The 27,500-nt window shown below is 45.7% G+C and overlaps 2 protein-coding genes across 2 annotated transcripts in view; one reads left to right on the top strand and one right to left on the bottom strand.

Annotated features, from left to right (window-relative positions):
• The window catches only part of grin3bb (glutamate receptor, ionotropic, N-methyl-D-aspartate 3Bb), a 45,968-nt gene extending 31,388 nt beyond the window's left edge, over positions 1-14,580 (top strand). The window contains exons 2-9 of the mRNA XM_036131787.1: positions 152-783; positions 3,027-4,119; positions 7,231-7,376; positions 7,482-7,597; positions 8,164-8,315; positions 10,901-11,065; positions 11,177-11,244; positions 13,050-14,580. Of these exons, the coding sequence (XP_035987680.1) occupies positions 152-783; positions 3,027-4,119; positions 7,231-7,376; positions 7,482-7,597; positions 8,164-8,315; positions 10,901-11,065; positions 11,177-11,244; positions 13,050-13,785 (3,108 nt within the window). The 3' untranslated portion in view covers positions 13,786-14,580. The remainder of the gene's footprint in view (positions 1-151; positions 784-3,026; positions 4,120-7,230; positions 7,377-7,481; positions 7,598-8,163; positions 8,316-10,900; positions 11,066-11,176; positions 11,245-13,049) is intronic.
• Positions 14,581-22,842: 8,262 nt separating this feature from the next.
• Positions 22,843-27,465, bottom strand: LOC105922871 (membralin). Its single transcript, XM_036131800.1, has 5 exons — positions 27,246-27,465; positions 26,958-27,041; positions 26,737-26,869; positions 24,496-24,595; positions 22,843-24,408 (listed from the first exon to the last, which is right to left on the bottom strand). Exons 1-5 carry the CDS (start codon positions 27,286-27,288, stop codon positions 23,758-23,760), a joined length of 1,011 nt encoding a protein of 336 aa, XP_035987693.1. The 5' UTR covers positions 27,289-27,465; the 3' UTR covers positions 22,843-23,757.
• Positions 27,466-27,500: the final 35 nt, after the last annotated feature.

Raw genomic sequence — 27,500 nt, 5'->3', positions numbered from 1 at the left:
AAATTTTCTGTCTTGTTAGAATTTAAAAGCAGGAAATTTAAAGTAATTTCATGTGCATTGGTTCCAGATCAAATGTTCCGGTTTGTTCTTCATTACAGATCCAGCTCATTGGGTTCTAATTGTATTGTTCTCCTGCTTCTGTTCTCCACAGAACCAGTTCCACCTGCAGATGATGACTGGGGTTCCAGAGTCGACTCTGTCTGAGTTGTTGCTGACAGTTCTGCAGCGGTCCGGCTGGAAGGAGGGAACCGTGGTTCTCTGCCGAGGCTGGGAGGAGGCAGGTGGCCTCCTGCGGTTCCTGGACTCGCAGACCTTTGCTCTCTGGGACGGTGCAGGCGAGGTTCCCTGGCGGCTGCAGGCCCTGCTGAACCTGACGCAGGCCGCCGACGACGACACGCAGATCCACGACTTCCTGTCCCGACATTTCAGACAGAACCATCCCCCGCCTGCGTCGGTGCTGCTTTTCGGATCGGACCCGCAGTGCGCAGCTGCAGTTCTGCGCAGTGCTCAGGACCTTGGGCTGACTTTACCCATGGTGCACTGGGTTCTGGGCCAGCCGCTCAGCCCCGACGTGCTGCACACTATTGGCCTGCCTCTGGGCCTGCTGGCCTACGGGGAAGTGGACCAGAAACCGCTTGACTTCTATGTCAAAGATGCCCTGCAGCTGATCAGCAGAGCTGTCGCTGCAGCTGCCCTGGTGAGACCAGACCTGGCTCTGATCCACAACTCGGTGAGCTGCTACGACACACCAGAAGTGGCAACATCAGGACAATACCTGTCCAGGTGAGACACCATTCCTCTGAGAGTGATGCTTGAAGCGGGAGACAATTATGATCAGTTCCAACTAGATTTAGTCCTGCATAGGGTAGAGAGGACACCAGAGAACCCTTGTCTGACCTCCCAGAACATTCGGCAGCTTCAAGAGATGAAGCAGAAATTAACAAGTTAACGGTGATCCTTAAAGGGTTGGACGATGAATGTTCAGGTTTGCTTTAACTGATATAAGGTTTAATAAAGGCTCCCAGACTGCAAGGAGAAAGTTGGTTACACAGAATGTCGATTTTGGAAATACACAACCTGACTTTGGGGAAAGTTTGTGAAAGAAGTTAAGACTTTACCAGAGGAGGGCCTTCAAGGTCTGATGCTAGAAAACGGGCTGACATAAGCGAGTGTTCTGTCTGCATGGGTCTCTCAGCCTGCACTTCTGAACAGCCAGTTCTTTAGTTCAGAGGAAACAGAACAGCTGAATCAGCTTGACCCGGCCTCAACGCGCTCTCTCCAGGGAGGCACTGGCTGTTTTCCTCCTGGTCCAGACGTCGCAGGTTCTGCAGCTCCTGTCTGGTATTCAGAACTGAAATGTGAACAATTTGAATGAATTTTGGTGGAAGAATTTCCCTAACCCTGGTGTATCCCAATTGTCTTTTTTAAAGGTCTCTCCCTCCAAAGACTTTGTTAGTTAACGAATTGATTTCTGATAAACAGATTGATTTGTTTTGTCTCACAGAAACCTGGCTACAAGAGGACTACGTTAGTATAAATGAGTCAACTCCCTCCAATTATTCAAATTTCCACATTCTCAGATCTGTGGGAAGAGGAGGAGGAGTGGCAACTATCTTTCAGTCTGATTTATTAATTAGTCCCAGGCCAATTAATAACTACAGTTCTTTTGAACATTTAACCCTCAGTTTCCCTCATCCAAACTGCAAAGCAATAAAACCTCTTCTGTTTGTTGTTTTGTATCTTCCACCAGGCCCTTACTCTGAATTGAATTGGCTTTACAAACCCGGAGGTTAAGGGGCGGAGTTGGGACTTATTCTCATGACCCCCACATCGAACAGCTCTTTTTTATTGTATTTATGCCCTTTAGGGGACAACCTGAAAATCAATGTGTCATATCATCTGTGTACAGATGGCACACAGATGTGTTGCTCTTTCTGAACATCTAAGATCTCCAAACTCAGCAGCTGTCTGTCAGAAATCAAACTGAGATTGCTGCTGGGGCGTAGGTTGGACTCTGCAGTGTGGTACTCTGAGTGGTGGGGGGGTGGGGGGGGGGGGGGGGGGGTTGTGCCCCTTGTCAAGTGTGGGGTCCCAAATTGTTGTACTGGTCAGATGGTGGGGGTGGGGATGAGCTGGTTGGTGGTCCTCCCTTGGCTACAGTGGAGGTGATGCATTTCTGTGTGTCACCTGAGGGGCGTGGTGGGGGCCTTTGGCCCCAAGGTGCCTGCTGTCTGCCAGAGACCGCTGGGCAGCTGGTTTGTTTCTGTCTCATTGTGGGGTTGAGGGTGCAGGGGTGTTGCATGGCATCTCCTGGGGTGGCATTTCATGGCCCTGCTGCGTTACCATTGCGCTGCGCCATGTGGTGGGGGAGAGCGGTGGGGGATGGTTGGTGTTTGGGGGTGGCTCTGTCTGAGTGTTTCTCTATGGAGGTGGAGCTCTCATGTAGAGTTGTCCTCCTGTGGGGGGAGATTTGGGGCATTTGTTCTCAGGGGCATGTGACTTTGGTCTGGTGGAGATGGGCCTGTGGTAGGTGGGAGGGTCATGGGGTCTGGCCTGGGATCAAAAGGGGGGGGGGGGGGCAGGTTTTTTTCAAACTGTGGTGGCTCTGGTTGGCTGGCATGTTCGGATTGTGTTGGTCAGTCTCTGGATGGATTGGTTGATTGGGGGTTTGTCAGGGCGGGGGCTTTTGGAGTTTGGGCGGTGCTTGGCTTTGGTTTCGGCATGAACAACATTATTAAAGTAAGTTAAAAAATCTTTGGTGTTCGACAAAGAGACCTGGCCTCTTTGATGTTGAGATCATCGCTTTAGATCAGAGGCACATTTTATCCTCCTGTTTTAGCCGTGACCATTTGCCTATGAGCTCAACTAATGGCTACTTACAATCATTCAGTTGTTCTGGGATGATACTTTTAATTTTAAATTAAGAGAGTTGGTTTTGTTTGTTTTTATCTTCTTTTTTATTGGCCAGGCTGGACCTGTGTATATTCAGCTGAAGAAAACCACAAATTGCTGTTCTTCTTCTGCAGGTTCTTGGCCAACACCTCCTTCTCTGGACTCACAGGTCCAGTTCGAGTTGATCACAACTGGTCTCTGGTGCTGACCTCACAGCGATTCCACATCTGGAGCCTGCGGCGGGATGCACTGGGGCAACCCGCATGGGTGACGGTGGGAAGCTGGGAGAGGGGCCAGCTGCAGGTCGAGGACCAGGAGGTGTGGCAGGGACCTAAACCCCGACGCCCTACCGAGGGGCTGAACGGGGGGAGCGGGGGCCTCTGGAGGCCTGGCATGCCTGTGGCGGGCACTCGGGTCCGAGTGGTGACCCTGGTGGAGCATCCCTTCGTGTTCACACGGGATGTGGATGATGATGCCAGCTGCCCTGCAGGTCAGTTCTGTCTGGACGCCGGCACCAACGATTCAGAGACTCTGGAGCAGTACTTCAGGGAGGTGGCGGCTGGGAACGGCAGCTCGCTGCCTCTGGAGTACAGGAAGTGTTGCTACGGTTACTGTATTGACCTGCTGGAGAAGCTTGCAGAGGACCTGGGTTTCGACTTTGACCTTTACATCGTCGGAGACGGGAAGTACGGCGCGTGGAAGGGGGCTCGCTGGACGGGGCTGGTGGGGGATCTCCTGAATGGTCTGGCAGACATGGCCGTCACCTCTTTTAGCATCAACTCTGCCCGCAGCCGCGTGATTGACTTCACCTCACCCTTCTTCTCCACCAGCCTGGGCATCCTGGTGCGCAGTAAGGACACAGCAGCCCCCATCGGGGCCTTCATGTGGCCGCTGCATTGGTCCATGTGGGTGGGCATCTTCCTGGCCCTCCACATCACGGCCCTCTTCCTGACCCTGTATGAGTGGAAGAGCCCGTTTGGGATGACACCGCACGGTCGCAACCGGGTGAGGGTGTTCTCCTATTCTTCAGCTCTAAATCTGTGCTACGCCATCCTGTTTGGGCGTACCGTGTCCTCCAAGACACCAAAGTGCTGGACAGGTCGCTTTCTAATGAACCTGTGGGCCATCTTCTGCCTGCTGGTGCTGTCCAGCTACACTGCCAACCTAGCAGCTGTCATGGTGGGGGAGAAGACCTTTGAGGAGGTCTCAGGGATCCATGATACCAAGGTAAGAGTTAAAGAATCACGTTTCACTTTGTCCTGATCTTAAAGGGATCCATGACTAGTTGCACAAATATAATAATAATAATAATAATAATAATAATAATAATAATAATAATAATAATAATAATAATATAATAATAATAAAACGATGAATGTCACGTACCGGTCATAGGGACTGTGTGATCCAGGAAGTAGTGCTCTGTGTCTGCTGTCAGGTCCAATAACACTCAGGATCTGATCGGTCCGCTCTTCTGTCAGTTAACACTGTTTATGGTCTGCCGTTTGCTCCGGTGTCGGTCCATGATTTCACATTCAGTACCGGCAGCAGTGGCAGTGCCTTGGTTATTTAAAGGGGCTTCTGGTGTTTCCTGTCTCTGATCTTTCTCCCAGCCTCTTTCCCTCACAAGGCGGCAGGTTTAGGCGCTTCATGGATAAAATAGCGGCACGGCGGCTGCTTTTAGCTCGCGAGGGTAACGCAAGCATACCTGTGTCACCGAGTCCAGCGAGATTCCGGTACATATGAAAACACATTTAAGCATTAAAGCATTAAACATCTGCAGTTCTATGCATTTTGATGACATCTCTATGCATAATATAAGCTTTGTTCAGGGAAGGCTTAAGGTAGGGAACGTCACTTCCAAACATCTTTCTGAGAAAACTGATAAAGGAAAGGTTATCTATCTTCCCTGAATGAAGATGATGAAAATAATATCCAAACTTCTTGCTAGAAATGTAATCAAAAGCTGTTTTGCTTAAATCTTGACTTTTCCATGGGCAATGGCAGCCATGTTCCTTTTTTTGGGGGGGGAAACTAGATAGGCCGAATAAAACGTAAGCCTGACACATATGGAGGACAGCACTACGATTCCTCCTGTGCATAAACTTGGATATTACATGCTCTTCAGCGTGCCTGGGTTGGGATGAATGGGCCCGCTTGGTGCTGCAGCTTAACTGTCACTTCATTCACTTTTGTGTTTGATGATGATCTGATAGTCGAGTTTTTCAGTTTGGTTTAGATCTGCAGACGCTTTAATCATTGACTCTACTCCGCAGGTTCTGTTCTGCAACAACGGCAGATTAAATTTGTTCTGTGGATCACCTGTTCTGCTTTAATTACGCTTTAATTCAGCAGCTGACTGAAGCATGAAACAGGCTGCTGGGTGTTAGTACAGCCGGGGCTGCTGGGAGCTCAGAGGGCTTTAATTGGACGTCCGTCTGTGTGATGAGCTTTGAATGTGCAGAGACTGGAGCTGCATCAATGTTTTCCTCTCTTCTCTTCAACTTTTCCACAGTGAGAGGTCTGAAGCACATTGGTTGGATTTCAGCCTTTGACGAGGGAACGTTTGGATATGTTTGTCTTTATCAGATTTAGCTGGAAACACACCTTTAATTCAGCTGCAACAGGTTTATGTGGAGCATTAGAGAAATAGTGTTGGGCTCATGACAGGAGCAGGCATTCCCACAATGACAAAAACAGCTCAGCATCCAGAAAGAAAGCTCAATTTGCTGACATGGCGCTGTTTGTGCATCAAAAAGGTCCTCGGTTTGAAACTCAGCTGAGGCCTTTTTTTATATAGTGTCCTGTCTGGCAATGTCGCAATAAGAGTTATTGTCTTAATGCCAAAAAGAGCCCAAATATTTTACTTTCACAAGTGGAGCCTTACTGCTTTCGCCATAGAGTTCCACTTGATTTATAAATGCAGGTAGCTTTATTATAATTTATGCAGGGAATATTTCATGCTGTATGGACACTAAAACAAGAAGGTAGTAGAGAAAAAAAGGAGAAAAGGTGAAAGAAAGAGGACAAAAAAGGGAGAGAACGATACATCCTCAGTCTGCTTCTGCACCTGCAAAGAGAGATAAAACGAACAGCAGAACCAGCAGATAAAGTATTACAGATACAATAATGTAATGCCTTGATACCATCACTGAAGAATAATGAGTATTAATTAAAACGACATGTAGAAAGTGACAGCTGACAATATTAACAGGGGTTTTCTGTGTAGAAGTGAGTGTGTTGTACCTGAATGCACCTCAGAATCAGATCCAGAATCAGAATCAGAAATACTTTAATAATCCCAGAGGGAAATTTCTGTTTCAGTACAACCGCCATCACATACATCACAAACATTTCAGGGGAGACGATTCACTGAGGCCTTGCTGCCAAAGACACCACCTTACACGGTGCCCACAGGGCGCTGCCATTACTCTGTGGAAAGATAGAGGCCACAGTAGGAAAGGAGAGGGGAAAACGCAGATTTAATACTTTATCCTATAACAGGATACAGTTTCAGATATCAAAAACCTCTGGCACGAGAAGCACAATTAAGACGAGACACATATAGCAGAAGGTAAACATTTGAGACTAGCCGCGTGTAAGTTAATCAGTTCTATGAGCATCAGTTATGTGTGTCTGTTTATATCTCCGTAAACGCTCGTCAGAGGCCGTTGTCCCTGATGTTATCAGCCGGCTAACAGTTCAGAGAAGCATCCGCAGATGTCAGCGGGGGAGGAGGGAGCGGGGGGGGGGTGTTCTGAGTTCTACACCATAACAACCAGGAAGTGTTATTGATAGGAGAGGCAGAATCCAAATACTTTATTTGCTATGAGACAAGCTGCTCTGACTTTCCTGTCAGCTTTAAGTCTTTGCTGGCTCCAAATGGTGAAATCCAATTTTCCAAATTGTTGGGCTTTTCCGCGCTTCACTTCCAGATTTTATCCCATCTCCCCCTTGAGTTCAACCACCAAAGCCAGTCTGCGTACCAGCACATCCAGCTTTAGGCTCTGCTCCTCCACCTTTCAGGTTTGTTCACCTGCAGGTGCAGTTGAACAGTTCCTGTTAGAACTAGAAAGTCTGGATACGTTACACACCTTCATATGTTCTGGTTTGTGTAATGAGAGCTTCAGACGTTCGCTGCATTTGTCTGACCTGCATGTTTATAGTTCATGTCCAGAAGGCTGTAGGCCCGCATCTGAGGAGGAGCAAGGAGCTAGGAGCTAATAGCTAGGAGCAGGAGCAAGGAGACAGGAGCTAGGAGACAGAAGCTGTAATTAGACGTATTCAGATGCATTCCCTGATTCGTCTCCTCATGTTTCTTCTCCATTGTGTGTCCAGCTGCACCATCCATCGCAGGGCTTCCGCTTTGGGACGGTGAGAGAGAGCAGCGCTGAGGATTACATGAAGAAGAGCTTCCCAGAAATGCACGAGTACATGAGACGCTTCAATGAGCCGACCACACCTGAAGGTGTCGCCACCCTAAAGTAAGACTGCAGATCTGAGGTTCTGTTGCAGAGAAGAACCTCCTCTGTGTGGTTCTGATGGCTGAACGTTAAATAACCATCAGGGTGTGTCCCTCTGTGTTGAAGGACAGATCCTCCACAGCTCGACGCCTTCATCATGGACAAAGCCCTGCTGGATTACGAAGTTTCCATCGATGCAGAATGTAAACTGGCAACTGTTGGGAAACCCTTCGCCATCGAAGGTCAGTGGCTCAGCGGTTCTGTCTGAGTTTTAGAGGACGGTCCGGTCAGAGGACAAGTCCAGCCGTGGTTCTGGGATGAACTGAAGTCTGTAGACCTTACTTCCACTGTGCGTTTCAGCCTCTGTAAGGCATCTTTAGTTTATTGATTTAGAAACCATGTTAAAACAACCACAGTTATAGAAAGACGAAACATTATAAACACAAAGCAAGCAAAGAGCAACAAGAACAAACAGTTAAAAACAATAATAGAGTCGATTAAACAATAAAACAGTGAATTCATAAAGTTTCAGGCTGTGTCAAAGGCCAAGCAGATAAAATGTGTTTTAAAAGTGAACAGAGAAGGCTAAAGGAATCCAATAACTTGTAGCAGCTCTGCTCCCTCTGGGCGCCTGCAGGAGGCATCGAGCAGGAGAGGAGCTGCTTAGAGGGGGAAGACATGCAAGGCCATGTTAACTTTTAAAATAGATAACAGAACAGAAAATGGACTCTTTAGGCCTGTTTCCACTTCGGTCTGCCGTGCTCCGCCTGCTTTGATGGGAGCTCACCTTACCCTGTGTCATCAACAGGTTACGGTATCGGACTCCCCCAGAACTCTCCTTTGAGCTCCAACATCTCCGAGTTCATCAGCAGGTACAAGTCCGACGGTTACATGGACCTGCTGCACGACAAGTGGTACAAAGTAGTTCCCTGTGGGAACCGAGTGTTCGCCGTCACAGAGGTCAGTCTGAGCGTCCGCATGTCTGTCAACGGGTCCAACAGGATTGGTTCTGGGTCCACCTGACTCAGCGTTTAGACACGTGTGGTTCTATGTGTCGGTTAATATCTGTTTAGACTTGTGACTCCTGCTCGTAGTTCACCAGGGGCCCGTTCTTCGTACGTCGCTAACTCACTTAGCCGGATTTGACTGTTGACGATTTGGCATGATCTTGGATCTTTTGGTTCTTTTAAACTCATCCTGGACTTGTTGTCAGAATCAGAATCACAAATACTTTAATAATCCCAGAGGAAATTTGTTGTTTTAGCACAATCGCCATAACATACACAAACAAACATCACAAACATTTCAGGGGGAGACGATTTACTGAGGCCTTGCTGCCAAGGAACCGCCCACACGGTGCCCACATGGCACTGCCATTATTCTGTGGAAAGATAGAGGCCACAAAAAGGGAAGGTGGGAGGGTAAAAAACATAACTCATGCTTTATCCTATTACTTTATCCTATTACAGGATACAGTTTGAGATATCAAAAACCTCTTGCACAGAAAGCACAAATAGATGAGACACACATAGCAGAAGGTAAACATTTGAGACTAGTCGCATGTAAGTTAATCAGTTTATATGAGCATCTGAGCATTCTGAGCCATAACAATCCAGGAGTGATTAGATAGGGGAGGCATTATCCAAATATGTTATTTGTTATGAGACAAGCTGCTCTGACTTTCCTGTCAGCTTTAAGTCTTTGCTGGCTCCAAATAGCGAATCCAATATTCCAAATTGTTGGGCTTTTCCGTGTTTCACTTCCAGATTTTATCCCATCTCCTCTTGAGTTCAACCACCAAAGCCAGTCTGCGTTCCAGCACATCCAGCTTTTCGGCTCTGCTCCTCCACCTTCCAGATCTGTCCGTTCATCGCCTTAGTGAGCGCGTCATGCAGCCGGCAGACTGATCAAGGCCAAATGGCTACCGACATCCGCTGTATTTATTTGCTGATACATCAAAAATCCACCAAATCCAATAAGCAGAAATCCAAGTATCCTGAATCCAAACATGCAAATGTTTCAAACATCCAGGATGACAAAGTAAAAGGACACACCGTTTTCCATCCAAGAATATAGGGTGTATCCCACAAAATGAGTCAATCAGGACCGGACGGGTCCCCCTTTATGCTGCCTACCCGTCGAAGAAAAATTATCAATAGCATTGAGAGACCAGCTTACCAGATCCATGTTTTTCAGAGTTCGGTCGATATGAAGAAAGTGCTCAGAAAGACAAGACATAGCAGCAGAAGCATAAGAGGGGGAGGGGGGTGAAAGCTGGAGAGGAGAGAAAAACACGACCGACCTCGAAGAGAGACAGAACAGAACATGTGCGCAAGCTTAAACCTGCTCGCTCGCAGGCTTATTTCACGTAAACAGGTAGAGCCATAAATAGAAAATATTTAAGTTATTTTATGATGGTTTGCTTTTTATTTTTATCAGATTCAGTAAGAAGATTTGTTCAGGCCATTTTATTGTGAAGTTTAGTTTTACTTTGAAAGGCTTGCTTCCTGTCGAGCCTTATATTGTATTAGAAAAAACTATGGATGGATTATCTAGACACGGAGCAATACAGTTTTACCGTGTAAACTGTGGATGACTTGGAAAAGGAAGAACTTCATTTTTTATAGATAAAGAATTTTTTTGTTAAAATTCCCAGTTTGCACGCGTCCTTTAATTCCAGTGTCTAAGGAATGACACTGAAATGTGGATCTCTTGACATAACAAGTGACTTTTTAAAATAAAGTATAATAATTAAAGGCTACCATTTTGTAGAATATTCTTGTATTTCACTTTTACTTGTTCCCATGTTCTAGTGGGTCCCGTGGAGGCTCTGATATAAAAGAACAAAGTAAATATCAAATTATTAAAATGCAAAAATTCATGCTGTAGAATGTGATAGAAACATCTACCATGGACAGTATTTACACATTAATTTGTCTGCTGCTTTTTGTCAGCCCTCTCTCCTGGCTTTAGCAGATTTTGAGGTGTTCCCTGTTGTTTTAAATAATGACTCAAATTCATCATAACCTTCCATTAAAGCTCTTGTTCTGCTGGGAGAAAAACTGTGGGCGTTCTTTGCTGAACAGCCAATAGCAGCGCTGCTGATCATTGTTTCTACTATCGATACATTTCCCCTTTTAAACAAACGCATGAACGCGCAGTTGTCTCAGATAACTCAATCCAGCCATACTAATCATAAACAACAGGTGTGTTGGAAGAACCCAGTTAGCCGGATCATGATTAGCCGGATGAAATCATCTTGGATGTCTCATTTGATCTTGGATGTTTTAAGCAACGTACGAAGAACGGACCCCTGGTCTGTTTCCACGTATAGGTCAGTAATTGTTTCACATGTATGTTTGTGGTTCCACGGTACCGGATCCACTCTGCTGCCCCCTGCAGGCCACCCTGACCCACTGACTCTCCTGAGTGTCCCACCGTGACATGAAGGACGCAGTGAGGCACTCAGGAAGGCCTCAGTGAGGCTGTATGCAGGCCTCAGGCCCCCTGCAGGCCGACTCAGGGACTGCACCCTCCTCTCTCAGACTCTGCAGATGGGCATCAGCCACTTCTCAGGACTCTTCGTGCTGCTGTGTGTCGGCGTGGCCGGAGCTCTGCTGACCCTCGCAGGAGAGCACGGCTTTTATCGACTCGTCCTGCCCCACATCCGCCGCAGACAGAACCTGAAATACTGGCTGCACACCTCACAGGTGAGCCGGGCTGTTGTCTGCATGTTCTCCAGCTCAATGTTCTCATCTCCACCCAGACAAGACCTGTGGGTTCCGGGTCAGAGAACTGAGTCTGATGCTTCTGTCTGGCAGAAAATCCACCGAGCTCTCAACATGACGTATGAGGACGTGAAAAGGCAGCGAGCTGAGAAAGACAAAAGGTTAGTGCAGGTCCAACCCAGCCTACCTCCCGGTGCTGATAGGATCCTTCTGATCCTCCGTGGTACCCATCCTTGGGATGAATCTCTTTAAATCAGAGATGCAAAACTCACACGTTGCTGTGTGTGCTCAGTTTTTACGGACTTATATATTAGATTATATCTAGTTTTCATGGTACCAATGTGAAGGTTCTAGGAGCCAGACATAAAGCCCAGACAGGAGCTCAGGAGGCGCACGGTACGAAGATTTAATAATAAAGACAGCTTCCAGGGTGGATGGAGGACAGAAGCAGACAGGAACAGTTTCCCCAGATCAAGACTGGACTTATGGTGCGTTCCTTTAGCCTCGCAGGTCCCAGGTGCTTCATCTCCTGCTTCCTGCGTTCCAGTCTCCCTCCATCAGACAGTAGGAAAAACATGGCCGCCGGCTCTGATGTTGAACCAGTAACACTAACGCTGCTGCCGGCGGTGTTCTGAGCAGATAAACGGCTGAAACGTTCCGTCTGATGGACACTGGAAGGCAGAACCAGCACCACAGACTACATGTTACAGAAATAATACAGAGCTGCTGCAAACAGACAACCTTTCAGGTTTTACTCAATGCTGCAGTGAGTAGCAGCCATCATGAATACAGCAGTTACAAAACTTTGTGACTCCTAATACCGACTTTAGGGGCCGTCCAGTTAGATTTTCCCACCTGGAGGTGGTGAATCCCAACTACCGAGACAACTGGAAGGCACCATTGAAGGGGAAGTAATGGAGGAAAACCATGAGTGCATAACGAGGCACAGGTGAACCAAGGGATGCAATCAGGCTGAAGGAAAGGAGGCATAATGAGCTGCAGGTGTTAGGAGTTAAGAGAACCTACAACAGACAGAGGATGGACCAGACATGAGGAAGAATCACACTAAACAAATATAATGGAACTACAGACAAAATAAGAAGACTAAACCTCAGAAACCAGAGCTAACAGATACACAAATCTAAACTTAGTGTTGACAGGAAGTGAATAAAAGGAAAACCTGAAATAGGATCCAACAGGACAACTAACTCATCTAACCACTAAACAGGTGACAGAGACGATCTAATTAATCCTCTGCTCTGTCATCCTGCTCCTCATAAATCACCTCCTGCTCCTTGTTCTCCACTCGCCTCCTGCCTCCTCCTCCTGCCCGTCCCAGTTCTGACTCCTATCAGAAGATCAGATACTTTATTAACTTACGTCTTCGTGTTTGTTGCTTCTGGGCCAACCATGGAAACCATAATCATGACACCCCAGGGAGCAGATCTAAGTAATCACACGCCTGGGGATCCTGAGGGTCCCAGAATGAAACAGTAGTAAACTCACTTCCTTCACGCTTCCTTCTCTGCATATTTAAACTCCTGTTTGAGAAAGAAACAGGTTTTATTTTGCTTTTTATTAACAATAAATGCTGTTTAATGTTTATTATTAATTTATGTCTTTTTCCTTTTATATTCTAAAACCAATTTGGTTTTATCTTTTTCCTTTCTGATGATGTTCTTTTCTTCAAACAGTTGTAGTTCATATTTCTGGTGCCATTTTAAATAAAATTATGATGATATTTGCTATTTTTAAAATAACAACATTGTACTTGAGAACTTTATACACTTAAACTAGTCTCAGTGTCACTTTTAATCTCCACCTCACTCGTGAATCCTGTAGGTTCAGGCGGAGCTCGGCTCCAGGTAGCCAAGGACAGCCGTTCTTTTTATGTTCTGACACAAGATAAATAAAGATGTTAGAATAAAAATTACCAAACCGTTCCTTGCTTTCTGTTTCTGTTCAGCTGCAATCTGGAAAAGACCCCGACAGCTCCGGGCCCCCCCGGCCCACGGGGCCCTCCGGGGCCCCCGGCCTTCGGAGCTGCTGCTAAGTGGAACAACGAGACCAATAAAGACGCTCCGGTTCCCACAGACGCCCGAGACTTCAAGCGGGTTCACTTCAGTCTGGAGACCCTGAACACCCGCCGCCTGCTGGCGCGCCTCGCCGCCTCAGAGACGAAGGGGGGCGGGGCTAAACCCGACATGGAGGAGACTATAGGGCCAAGGGGGGGGCCAACCAGCAGCTTGTGTGAGAATGGAGGACCGGCAGCTTCCTTGGCCAGTCTGGTGCTGTCACTGCCCTCCTCTTCCTCGGCCAAACTTAAGGCCCCCCCCCCTGCTGCTGCGGTGACCTCCCCCCCAGCATCTGCTAGCACCCCCACGCCGGAGCCGCCTCAGCCCGGAGAGCTGCAGGAGCTGCAGGAGCAAATCGAGCAGATGAGGGAGAAACTCAGGGCAGCTTTGGCTCGCAGGGCTGAGATCCAGACCACGATAGCCAAGCCCGTTCCCACGGCGACAACCAACCCACCTCCAGGACCCACAGCGACCACAGGGAACCCAGCCGACTCCGGACCCACCGTCACCACCACAACCAGCCTTTCTCCCCACAGGAAGAGCGTGACCACCATGACAGACCCCCCCCACAAAGTGCTGTCCAAAGTCCCGCCCCTCCGCAGCAGACTGTCCAATCAGCAGAGGTGATTCCTGTGGACAGACGTCTGAACAGAGAGGGAAAGACACAGGTTTCGTTTTCTAACGGCAACATCCTCAAAACCAAAATAAAAAACAGCACAAAAATGTTGTCAACGCAGCCCCTCGTTGTTCCACGTTGCTCAGATTCCCTTTTTGGTTACATTGTGGTTCTGTTAAAAGTGACCGACTTTTTAAAAATCATTCTTCACTTCATTCACACGTTGTCTGAAATTGTTCCTGTAGGAAAGTTTGTGTGAGTCAGAACAATTTCAGGCAGAATTAACATTAAAAACTTCAGGACCGAGACATCGGCCTTGAGGAACATCTAACAAACAATCTTTTTCTATTTGTTGGTAAAATCTCAAATATGCAAACATGAAAACAGATATTGCTGCAGAGGTGAGACCAGTTTTAACATGTTTTATGTTTGTAGTCAGTGAGCCGACGTTTGTGTTTAAATAAAATTTCTGGTGTTTTTTGACTGCCGCCTGCCTTTCTTGTGGAGGCACCAGACTTCATGATCCTGTAGAAGCAGAAGTGGGATGACGTCTGATGAGCACCTCGGGACGTAAAGACAAGCGACCAACCGATCACGTCGTCTTTGGTTTACCATCCAGTAGAATCAGGTTTTTATTCGTGCTCTGAGGCATTTTCTGGCCACTATCTCAGGGATCGATGCTGATGAGGCTTTCTTCAGGAGTCCACTGCTTTCAAATGGCAGCTCAATCATCTGGTAGATGTTCCACTTAGTTTAATGTTTTAATTGGCTTTTTGGGTTTGACTTCTAATAAATCAGAAATGTGACATTTGTCTCTTTTGTCCTGTTAAGTTCCAAACCAGAGAAAATGAGCTAACCCATGCAAACACACGGCATTGAAAAAAAAAATTCACAATCCAAACTATGCTTTTAAAATCTTTGAATGAGTTCTAATAGCAAAATTCTCCTTTGTTATAGCATGTTTATCTAAAAGTTAGGGTCTGTATTCACAAAGATCCTCAGAGACTCTCAGAGCTCCGATCTTAGCCTAAAACCTCTGACCAGGAGTTTCTGCTGTGAGCGACTCTGAGGAAAGAGGCGCTTTCACTGTCGGAGACGACAGAAATCTTTATTGTAGTGAGGAGGTGTGGTCGACCCCGTCGCTAGGTGTGGTCGACCCCGTCGCTAGGTGTGGTCGACCCCGTCGCTAGGTGTGGTCGACCCCGTCGCTAGGTGTGGTTGAACCCGTCGCTAGGTGTGGTCGACTCCGTCGCTAGGTGTGGTTGAATAATTAGAGTTTGGACAGCAGCTATTTAAATTAAAGTGCAGTGGAAGGTAATTGCATATTACTTCTGTTCTGAAGCTGAAGACGTTTCTCTTCCATCCAGGAAGCTTCTCAGGTCTAAATGTTTGCAGTACTGAGGAGTTCCAGCTTTATAGAACTGCAGGCCTCCTTAGAGCTTAGACTTACCTGGAGATTCACCTGGAACTGGTCGCCCCATCAATGGAGTGTGGTTAGGCTCCTCGTTTTTTTTTTTTTTTTTTCAGATTGATGACGATCTGGATGACTGAGAAGCTTCACCAACAAGAAGGAAACTCACAAATGTGTTTCGGTATCAAAGAGAAATTAACTGATTAGACAGGATTCAGAAATGTGTCATGATGAAGAAACTTAAAGGAGCAAGTTCCAGGATTTCTGCACAAGTCTGCCCCCTCTGGCAACAAGTTGAAATGACACCAGTGTTGTGTAGCGCCTGGGAGGAGAGGAAAAGCATCTGCCGCTGCGACTGCACAGGCCTTTTGTTTAGAGGCATAATGTCTTCTGAGGTCAGGAAGCTCTAAATATTGAAGTTAGCTCCTGTTCCCTAGTTAATGCATTGATTTTTGTGAAGACTGAACAAAGTAGCAGGTGAACGAGAGCGAGCAACGCGTCATGCCCAGATGATTTGGCCGGAATCACTCTCTCATGACCTGACTAATCCGGCTTATAGAGGCAACTGCTGGAAATAAAGGAAAACTCATTTTACACATCAGGCAATTTTAAGGGCATGTATGTGAAATTAAATAAGTAATATTTAAACTCAAAACTTGCACTATGCACCTGTAACAAAATTAAATAACCGTCCCACAGCATAAAATGTTTGAAGCATCATTATTCTGATGATTCTGGTCATTTTACTGCTTCATCTACCTGGTACTGATGCGCTCTCACCTGTCAGCGTTTCACCTGCTGGTATAAAGCTGGATTTGGAGAAACGACGACAGGAAATGGAGGAAAAGGTGGAGGAAGGAGGGCAGCAGCTCCTCTCAGCTCTGGGAGGAGAACAGAGGAGAGTTGGGAATGAACCCTGGCACGTTTTAGCTGCGGCTGTTAATGGAGTTATTAAAACTTAGGGTATTAAAATCCCCCCTGACCTATCACCTTAGAAACATGTGAGCAGCTGAACTCAGGGAGAGGACGGTTTCACTCTACTCGTTAAAACCAAGGTCAACTCTGTGAGACTGTAAACGTTTGGGTTTTAGATGTTGGTGTTACGTCTGCTCTGGTCGGCCCAAACAGCAGAGACTCAGAGGAAAACCGGCAGGGTGGCAGGCTGCAGCCTAGCCAGGGGTGTGATTACTTTGTCTCTGCTCTGGTTCTTAGTAAAGCGCTGAAACTTGACAGAATCATGTTTCCTTTTATTCAGTAAGTAACGGGGGGTTGGCTTTAATCGAGCTGGAAGCTCAGTCCTCCCCCTCTGTTCTCAGAGGGTTAGCACTGCGCCTTCAGCTCCCCGGCGTTTACAGCTCGGTTCATCTCCACAGAGATTACATCAGCGTCGTCTCATGGTACAGGTGCCGTCTTGTTGCCATGGGGGCGGAGCTTACAGCCGCTCTGGAACTCACCTCCACCCAGGCTACGCAACACAGACTCATTTCCACAATTCAACTCAAAACTCATCTGTTTAAACCAACATATTTAACTGCATGGTCTAATTAAATTGGATTTTTAATTGTATTTGTTTCTTTTTTTAGAACGTGTCTGTTTTTGTGTTTGATGTAAGATGACCTTGAGTGGCAAGAAAGGAGCCAATAGATAAAATGTATTATTATGTTTGTGTGATTATATTATATTATTATGATCATGTCTGTGTGATTATTATGTCTCTATGGTTATATAATAATTATAATTATTATAATAATAATTATTATTATTAACAGAGGAGAGTTGAAGGTGTCCCTGGGTCACGGAGCCCAGATGCGACTGAAGCTCTGCTGCAGAACAACGAGTCTTTCTCTGCTTTTTACCTCCAGCCTGGAAAGTGAGAAGCTCTCCGTGCAGAAATCAGGAGCAAGAGAGGAGCCGGCGTCGCACCAGCAACCTTCTAGTCCTCCGTTTAGGCTCCGATGCTAACATCATCATGAATTATACAGAAATACTGAATCACCTGTTTTATCTGGTCTAGTTTTATATTTTTTGCAACTTTTTCCATTTCTTCTAAAATGTTTATTACTGACAGCCTTTCTGTAAATAATATTTAATTCCTCTGTTCTATATTATTTGAACAGTTCTCTAATTTTTAGTCATGATTATTTTATATTTTTTCCCTGTTATTTATTTATCAATAAAATCACTTTACTATAGCAGAGCCTGCAACTCATCACACCACTAAAACGAATTAATTTCCCTCTATGGAGATGATAAAGTTTATTTTATCTGCATATTAATAATTGTCTGACTGTTATAGACGTTTATGTCATCAGATCCTCCAGGTTGGTCAGAAAGTTTCCTCTCTAAGGAAACCCAGCAGCAGTGGCGGCTGGCCCATAGGGGGCGCTCGGGCGCTGCCCTTCCTAGATGTGGAGGGGAAAAGTCAATATATATATAGATTTTAAAAGTATTATTGATGTCAGTTTTTACCTCATAGTACGTGGCTACATGTAATAAGAATTATTAAAACATTTCTACTAATTGACTCTATTAATTGACTCATTTAACAGTGCATTTCCACCAACAGAACATATAATTTCTCTTCTTCTATACTTTTGGGGCTGTCACCCTACAAGTCTAGTGAAATATCCAATCGTATACTGTTGCTAGGGAAGATTTACAAATATTTGGAACCAGAACCAGGCTCAGTGTGAACGCTCATCTGCCTCGACCCACTGGGGCTTAGAGAAGACAGAGCATCTTATTCCTATCCCCATCATCATTCTGATTTGCTTAGGTTTCCTCTAATTTCCTCTAAATTCTGGTTATTTTACTGCTTCAGCTATCTGAGATTAATGCGCTCTTGTTACACTCCTGAAAATAGTTGAGAAAGAATCACCAGAGGGATTCTAGTTGCTTCTCTCATGCAGCGGTTTTAATGCAATGAGGAGAAAGCTGAAAGCCACCCTAGTGGAGGATAGAGCCACTCCTAATCAATCCCAGAGCAGGCTTAATAGCCGATTACTGATGCAAAACACCATGTCCTTGGGTAAAACTTTAATACATGAAAACAAACTGTTTAACACTTTCCTTTGACTGGTTTACATGTTTGTTTAAGCCTTAACCAGTTGATTTGAAGCAATCAACTGGTTCCCTTATATAGGAAATTTTTGACCAATCTGTATAATCTGACTGATTTTGATTTTGTAAAGTGCCTCGAGATGACATGTTTCATGAATTGGCGCTATATAAATAAAATTGAATTGAATTGAATTAACATGAATTAATATTTATTGTGAACCTTTTAACAATCAATTGTAGCATTTTTTACTGTAAACTTGTAGTGTGGCATCAACTTTAATACAACGGCTTCTTTGGAGGTATAATAGTGATCCTCCAACCTATCACAGATGACTAGCAGTCATCTAACCAATCCCACTCTCACCTGTCAGCATTTTACTGGCATCACCTGCTGGTATGAAGCTGAATTTGGCAAAACGACCGACAGAAAAACAGAAAGGTGGAGAAAGCGAGAGCAGCAGGTATATCCGGGAAGAGTGGAAGTTATCCGGAAGCTAATAGCATTAGGCTAGGGGAAATTTGGCGCCAATTTTAAAAAGCTTTGGCTTTATTTTAGTCGTAATGAGTATGGAGGACCAAGTCTTCCATACAGAAATAAATAAATGCTCAATAAATAAATAAGCATACAATTAATTGCCACCAAATTAATAAAAGTAGGTGGAAATTAAATTATACAGTGAGACATAAATGTATATATCTCTTTTAATTAGCTTATTATTTTATTCGCCTTTGTAATAATTACCTTATTTATTTATTGTGCGTTATAATCTTCAACTTTATTACTTATTTTTTTAAGTATTTATTTTTGTGCATGTTATAATATTTTTGTCTGTTTTATTCTTCCTTTGTATTTTTTTACCCTATATATTTCTGTGATGCTATTTAGTTCTGCCTGTCCTTTTTACATTTCTGTATGCATTTCTGCCTCATTATGCAAATGAGGAGGGGCTCAACTTTTTCCCATTGGTTGGTTAGCATTTTACTGCGTCGGTGAATCTACATGGCTTTTCCCCGCACTAAAGCTTAAGTAATGTCAAACTCAGCAGTCAGACGTTCAGTGGCCGACCTCTTACGGGAAGCTGCTAATAGACTGGAAGAATTAGAACGCTGTACATTTGGGATCTGAATGTTTTTCTGTGGTTTCAGATTCGGCTTTCCAGATCAGTAACTCATCGGCGGATGATTTATTCTACAAAACAGACACCTCTCCGCAACCACCGCAAGGCAGACAGTGAGCTACAACCGTAGTTTCCTCAAAACGAGTCTCCCATCGCGCCGGGTGAATTACATTGGACCCTATGCAGAGCTCGCTTGATAAGTGAGTTCGCTGATGGAGGTCCTTCATGCTGGTCTTTGACCCGGTTGCAGCGGGAGAGTTCAGCTCAGTTTATGCTCTCAGCTTGGGAAAATGGGCCCTCTGCAGGCAGGAGGGTTAGACTCCACGGTGTCTGGGGTCAGCTTCCTGCAACACCTGAGAAAAAATAACAAGGCTGGTTTCAACGTAGACGGATCTTTACTCCGGCGTCTGGTTACACAGAAGTTAGACTGCAGCCTTAGCTTCCATCCAGCCGGCGGTTCTCCAAACCCAGTCGGGTCCTCCGTTCTGCTTAGGGTCCGCTCCCAGGAGCAACAGGAAGTGAGGACGATTGTCTGTGGGAGCTTGGCTTTATCGCAGCGGCACCCTGCTGTGAGAGGCAGCACTCTGTTTCATGCTGTTTTCAACTCAGTCAGATGTTTCCTCATGGCTAGACGGCACACTTCTTTCATCAAAGAAAATTGAAAATTACTTTTTAAAATGTCAATTAAACAATTATTAAAATGTCTTGTTTAGAAAGGATAAAAGTGACTTTTGTGAAAAGACACTTTAAATGTCAATTATTTTACTATTTTTGCTAAATAGAATATTCAGACCTCCAAATATCTACAATAAAAGCTCAGATTTAACTATCTGCAATTAACTCCTATCGAGTCCTTTAAATCGAGCACAAACCATAAAGCCGTTTAAATGAAAAGTTCGATCTGTATGGAGTGAATCTTGTTCCATTATTGTTGCAAAAAACGTTTTGTAAATGAACATTTGAACAAAATTAATTCCAGTAATTAAACTTTGAAACATTTCTTAATCAAAAAGTTTTTGAGAGTTTGAACTGAGAGTTGAACTTTTTTACTTTTTCAGGTTGAGTTTTAGGAACTGCATTATTTTCACATTAAGTATAACAGAACATATTCTTCACTTCTCGCTCTTGACGCGCATTGACCAATAAAACTGTTGCTGACGTCCCTGCTGACCAATAGAAATGCGTCTTCGCTCCTCAGTCCAGAGGAAAGCCCACCCCCAGAGCTGTAGAGAATGTGATCTGAAGAGGATGCAATTCGTAAAACTCAATCTAAAAGAGAAATGTGAAAAAAGTTCAAAAATATAAAAATCTAAAGATTTTTTTTAAAAAATTAGGAAAAAAATTAATGAAAAATAAAAAGAAATTATCAAAAAAAGCTTTTGAACAAATAGAATATGAAAAAACAGCAAAGTTACTCTAAAAAAATTCTGGATTGCATTTTTTTCGCATTTCTATTTATAAAACGTGTTCTTTGCAACAATAATGGAATAAAATCGACTCCATAGATCTGGATTTCTGCCCTAAGATCCTAAATCTTAATTTTGTGCTTGTTATTGCCTTTTTCTCTGCTTCTGTGTGTTTCTTGTTTAAAATAAAGTTAAATAATAATAACGATGATACATAAACAAGGTGTTGGTAACGTTTTGTCCGGTATACATGGGAACAGCGCCACCCCCTGTCAACACCAGGAACTACAACCAGTGGGTGAAATTCTAAATGTCTACTACAGCTGGTTCCATGACGGCCGTGGAGAAGACGATCAGCAGATTCTGAGAAAGGAGAGACTTCTTGAGCTGCTGCAGGAGGTCTGGTTCTGCTGGGCCTGGATCAGAACCAGACCAGGTCCAGAGAGAGGGAGTCCTGCTGTTCTGGTTGGAAGGTGAGACTTGCTGTCCACTCTGGAGGTCCAGACTGTTCAGCATCTACAGCATGTCTGTGTTACACTGACCACGTGATAAAAGTACAGGGCGGCAGGCGAGTCCGGTCCAGAACTGGATCAGAACTTTGGACCAACATACAGAGAAGTCCCCATAAAACCCCGACTAGACAGTTTAGTCCTGCACAACCGAGCCTTGATAGCAGCTCCACTCTTTGTGGATCTCTTCTCATCTAACAATCTACTTCCTTCAAAATGTGTAATTCTGGTCCTGCTGCGGGGGGTTCTGTTCTCTTTGGACCTTGTCAACGTATATTTCTGTTGACTGGTCGGTTCCCTGGTTTTCGTTACACCGAGGAACAAGGGCTGGATGTGGAGCTGCTGACCCGTCGGGCCTCCAGAGTTCTGGTGGAGGGCGTTACAGCGCGGGACGCTGCTCTGTGCCTCCGGTCAGAGACTCTTTCTGAGCCTCCAGCGTTCTGCCAGGAGGTTTAGACGTTTAGGAAGCGGGACAAACAGGCTCCCACCAAAACCAGAGCACCGTACAACCAACGCCTGAAGAGCACACCGGGAGTCCAACGAATCCACAGGAAGTTGGTCCAAACAGGAAGTTAATTAAGTCGCATTAAAGTCACTGACCCTAACCCACCAACGCTAGCCCTCAGGGGGATTAAACTAAATCCACTGAGTTTAGGGTTCTTTACCTTTCTCCACAAATGTCCACACATTTCAGAGAACTTCTAGCATTGACTGTTCACTGCAGAAAGGGAACTAAAAGTAAATATTTTCTTAAAATTAGTGCATTTGTCCTTGATTTGAGCAGATAAATAAGATAATCTGCCAATGGAATGAATATTTGACCCCTAGAATAAGATAATTACACATACTAAAGAAACAGGACAAATTCCTCTGGCAGATCACTGAAACTTGCTGCTCTAATCAACGACAAATACACCAATTCATTTTACTGTTAGCTGCTTTTTTGCTGTGTAAACGCTGCGTTCTGATTGGCTGTCCTGATGAAGAGACAGCAGAGCGGTTTGACATGAGGACCCGTTCACCAGGACAGCGCTGAGGGACACATATTCCCAGCTGGAGGCTTTCAGTAAGAAATAATACATCTGAGATCAAACTCATGATCTAATATAAAATCTAAAAATGGAAATCTAGCTTGTGACTCAAACACTTTCCTCTGAGCGCCGGCAGCAGGTGAACCTTCTCCATACCGCCACCTGTCCAGGTAAACACCTGATATGTTGCCCAGGGATGGACCTGCAGACCGGCATCAACATGTTCTGGTGTTGACCCGAAACACAGATCTCTAGCCGGGTTTCTGAAGTTCTGCTGCCCAACAATGGTTCAAACCTGCTGCAGAAACTGGATCCGCTCTGTGGCGCTTCACGCGGGTTTTTCTGATGTTGTGGGAACAAAAGACAAACCTTCAGGAACCTGTTAAGGTCTTCAAAGAACTGGATAAAGCTGTTCTGGTGATTAGCTGTGAGTTATATTGTTTTTTTTCTAGAACATTCAGTTTGTTCTGCTCTCCAAACTGGGTGCTGGTGGTTCTGACCAGCGGGTAATAAAACCCCCACAGGAAACCAGGTTTATTTCACAACTCCTTTATTTTGAACCTACAGGTGACTCACAGCTCTGACCCAGTTCAGGCTGCAGGAGCCTCACGTGTTCTGCAGGTTCCACTGGTTCCACGGCTTTAAATAGGTTCTAACAAGCTACAGTCATCCAGCGGAGAGGCACGAAGAAGAAACGCCCCCAACCCCGTCCATAGTCCCACGGCCAGGTACAGGTACTAGGCCAGGCCCCTCCTCCTGCAAGGCTCCGCCCCCTTCAGGGCGGCTGTTGGAAGCAGAAGAATCAGGACATAGAAAATGAAAGGATGAGGCGTCAGTGAGGTTCTGGTTCTGGATTCCCGGTTCTGAACAGGTGAGCTCATGCAGATGACTCGGCCTGATGCTCAAAGCGGGACATGATGACGGGCCACGCCCTCAACTGAGAGGCGGAGCCTGAGCATTAGCACAACCAATCATATCGCTCCGCTGCTGATTTTGTTTGATCAGCCTGATCAATAGGTCTAACAGCAGCTTCCTGTTCTCCCTCCAAAATAAAAGCAGATTTAACGAGTTCAATTGGTGGTTGTGGGTTGTAATCAGAACCTAATCAATCGTTCCTGGGTCAGAAAGCTGGTTTAATCAGAGTTAAGAGGGAAACATTCAGGCCTACTCATCAGCAACACCTCCATTCGGCTTTCCAGACGGGTCACAGCGAACAGAACCGCAGCTCACCTGTGCAACCAAACAGCACACCTGAAACCTCTTCACATCAACCTGCCGAGCATCAGGAGGGAACCGACCCACCGAACACGTCTTTGATTAGTTAATTGATCAATCAGTTCATGAATTAATTGGATTATGTGGAAGTAAAGTGCCGCTTGGACTGTTTTTCTGTCGGCTCAACGATCAATCAGCTGTTATCCAGGTGACATGATGATGTCAGCAGAAACTCACGACGTGCCGAGGGGGGCGGAGCTCTGTGGCTCAGGTGACCCGCAGTCTGTACCTGCACTCTGGGGGGCGGGGCAGTCCGTAGGAGTGGCAGAGACATCTGAAGGCTCCACCTTTTGGACGAGCTCCTCCCCCTGGCACCTGCCGTCTCCAGGTGTCGTTTCAGCTCCGCCCACTGCAGCTTTAACATCCAATGAAACGACGTCAGGAGCTCCACCTGCCGATGCTCCAGTTTCTGCTCCTCCTCCTCCTCCCATCCAGAACTCCACGCTGATCTCTGCTCCTACTGGTCCCTGACCTCCTCCTCCTCCTCCTCCTCCCGAGTCGCCAAGCGCCTCGGTGATGATGGCGGCTGTCTGAGCGACCCAGTTTAGCTCCGCCCTGACCTCCCCCGCCCCGACCGCTGCCGAGGATGAGGGGAGCGGCGGGTCCCCCTGAAGTGGGTCGCTACCAGCCTCTCCTGATTGGCTGGCTCCGGCGGGGGCGGGGCCGGCGCCGGCACCTGCAGCTGCAGTGTTGTTGTTGAGATTATCCTGAAGAGCCGTCTGGTTCTGACCCGCCTGCTGGTTCTGTAACAGCATCTCCTGGATCCGAATCTGCTGCAGGATGGCAGGAAGCTCATAGTGGTGGAAGAAGTAGATCATCGAGTGCTGCAGAAAGCCAGGGGGGAAGAGAGTGTTACCCAATCAGAAACCAGGGGCGGGGCTTCAGACATGAGAGGATGAGGAGGTTCTGACCTGGATGAAGAGCCAGGAAGTGACCAGAGCCAGGCTGCTGTACTGCCCGTTGAAGCGGTAATGGTAGGCGTAGAAAGCGAAGTGGTACAGATAGAAGAACCTGCAACCAAACAGAACCAGGTGAGTCCATTAGCTGGGTTAGAGCTAAATACCGGCAGGAAAAAACAATTAGATTCAATTGATTTAATTTCTATAGGTCCATTTCTCAACATGTCGTCTAAAGTCAGCCTCCATCAGATCCTCCAGGTTGGTGAGAAAGTTTCCTCTCTAAGGAAACCCAGCAGGTTGCATCAAGTCTCTCCAAGCAGCATTCACTCCTCCTGAAAGAGCGTAGAGCCACAGTGGACAGTCGTCTGCATTGTTGATGGCTTTGCAGCAATCCCTCATACTTAGCATGCATGAAGCGACAGTGGAGAGGAAAACTCCCCTTTAACAGGGAGGAGAACCTCCAGCAGAACCAGAACCAGGCTCAGTGTGAACGCTCATCTGCCTCCACCCACTGGGGCTTAGAGAAGACAGAGCAGAGACACAGAAAGCTCAGAAGCTCACATTGACCCAGGAGTACTTTCTATGTTAGATGGTAATAGAGGATGATCTGCCTCCCCTGATGATGTCACAGCTAACAGAACACCAGACCAGGTGTACCTTCTATGAAGAGAAAAATCACAGAACAAAAAGTTAAAAGCTGAAATAACACCAAACAATGCAGATTGGAGAGCAGTAGGAGAACTCAGCAGAGAGAGAGAAATAGACCCTGATATTCCTGAGGTGAAAAAAGGAAACTCTGGAAACCTGTTTAATATGGGATTTAAATGACATGTCTTGGTCAAAAATAACACCAAGATTTTTTACTTTATTACCAGAGGCCAAGTTAATGCCATCCAGATTAAGTGATTGGTTAAGAAGTTTATTTTTTGAGGACTCTGGTCCAAAGATTATAACTTCTGTCTTGTCAGAATTTAGATGAAGGAAATTTAAAGTCATCCAGCTTTTGATTCAATTCAATTCAATTTTATTTATATAGAGCCAAATCATGAAACACGTCATCTCAAGGCACTTTCATCAAGACATGACTGCAGTCGAAGTAACTGATTGAATTCATCAGGATTTATGGATAAATATAGCTGAGTGTCATCAGCATAACAGTGGAAATGAATCCCATGCTGTCTGATAATTTTGCCAATGGGAAGCATATATATAGTAAATAGAATTGGTCCAAGGACTGAACCCTGTGGTACTCCACAGGTGACCCTAGAGTTTGAAGAAGATTTATTATTAACATGAACAAACTGGAATCTGTCTGACAGATAAGATTTAAACCAGCCTAATGCTTTTCCCTTAATCCCTACAGTATGCTCAAGTCTTTGTAGGAGAATATTGTGATCAACTGTATCAAATGCAGCACTGAGATCTAACAGGACAAGTATAGACACAAGTCCATTATCTGAGGCTATGAGAATATCATTAGTGACCTTCACCAGAGCTGTTTCAGTGCTATGATGAGCTCTGAAGCCTGACTGAAAACTCCTCAAGTAGGTCATTACTTTGTAAGTGTTCACATAGTTGATCTAGCAAACTACTTTCTCAGGAATTTTAGATAAGAAAAGAAGATTAGATATAGGTCTGTAATTTACTAACTCATCTTGATCAAGAGATGGTTTCTTAAGTAAAGGTTTAATAACAGCTACTTTAAAGCCTGTGGTAAATATCCATTTACTAAGGATAGATTAATCATGTCTAAAATAGGACCACTGATCAGAGGGAATACCTCCTTAAACAACTTGGTTGGGATTGGGTCTAACTATCGGGTAGAAGGTTTAGATGAAGCTAAAATTTTAGATAGCTCAGAAAGCTCTACTGCTTCTAAACAGTTCAGACACTGCGCAGGTTCTAAGGATTCCTCCAATGCTGCCTCACTTACTGAGGACGAGGTAATCATGTTTGGGAGGATGCCAATTATTTTATTTTTAATGAAATCAATTTTATTTATGAAGAATCCCATAAAATCATTCCTGCTGATGATGAACTTTGACCCTGCTAACTGCTAACTGCTAACCAACGAGGGGCTTAAAGACTCAAACTGCTGCAAGAACCAGCAGAAATTACACCTGGAGGGCTACCTGAGCAACACGCCCTGGCAGCCCCATCAGGGAGCCACACCGACCAATCAGAGTGAACAGAGAGCAGCAGCCAGCTGTGATTGGCCGGTCCAGATCGTCCACCAGGGGTCCGCCGACTCACCGCAGCCAGTGGCGTTTGCTGGTGTTGGTGTGGCAGCAGATGGCGTCGTACTGGTCGGCCAACCAGACGATCAGGATGATGTAGAACGCCGTGGTGGTGTCGTTGAAGAACTCCGACATGATGGCCTCCATGCCTGGCGGTGAGAGAGGAAGAACAGCTGTGAGCGCCACCTAGAGACGACGCAGGAGGTCAGGGGTCATGCTGCGGCGGCACAAACTCACCAACCAGAGCCAGGATGACGGTGAGCAGAGGGGCTGCTGGGAAGCCGATGGTCATGTTCATCTCCAACATCTGAAGAAGGTCCACTAGAACAACAGAGACCAGGTCCATTACTGACAGAACCGGGCCTGGTGTTGGGTTAAAGTGCTGAGAGGTGGACCTGCAAACCTGAGCCGGACCAGACCGGAACCGTTCTGGTCCGGATCAGACTACACAGGGTCCACCTGGTCTGGTTGGACCGGTCCGAACCAAGGAGGTCCGGACCTCCTCCTGAGGAAGAGGACACTCACCGATGAAGACGAAGATCTGGTGGTGGGAGTATCGCAGCAGCATGGAGACCGACAGCGTCTGGAAGACAGAACAGACCCGGCTTCAGCTTCTCACCGGTTCTGGTTCTGGTTCTGGTCAAACTTCTAGTCCATCGTTTCTTCATCGTCTTTAACCGTTCGCTTTATCTGGATCATTTCAAACATTTTCTAACATCACTTAAACTAAAACGATCAGTTAGAGTCCCGCATCACGTCCTCTTCATCAAATCAGCACTC

This window comes from Fundulus heteroclitus, unplaced genomic scaffold, assembly GCF_011125445.2.
Source record: "Fundulus heteroclitus isolate FHET01 unplaced genomic scaffold, MU-UCD_Fhet_4.1 scaffold_46, whole genome shotgun sequence".
NCBI lineage: Eukaryota > Metazoa > Chordata > Actinopteri > Cyprinodontiformes > Fundulidae > Fundulus > Fundulus heteroclitus.
This window is presented reverse-complemented; position numbering and strand designations above follow the sequence as displayed.

Excerpts from the sequence above, each read along its gene's own strand:
- LOC105922871 (XM_036131800.1), bottom strand. The coding sequence starts at position 27,288 with ATGCTGCTGCGATACTCCCACCACCAGATCTTCGTCTTCATCG. Across the intron at positions 27,042-27,245 it reads CCAGATCTTCGTCTTCATCG|TGGACCTTCTTCAGATGTTG; the intron begins GTGAGTGTCCTC and ends CTGTTGTTCTAG. Across the intron at positions 26,870-26,957 it reads CGTCATCCTGGCTCTGGTTG|GCATGGAGGCCATCATGTCG; the intron begins GTGAGTTTGTGC and ends TCTCACCGCCAG.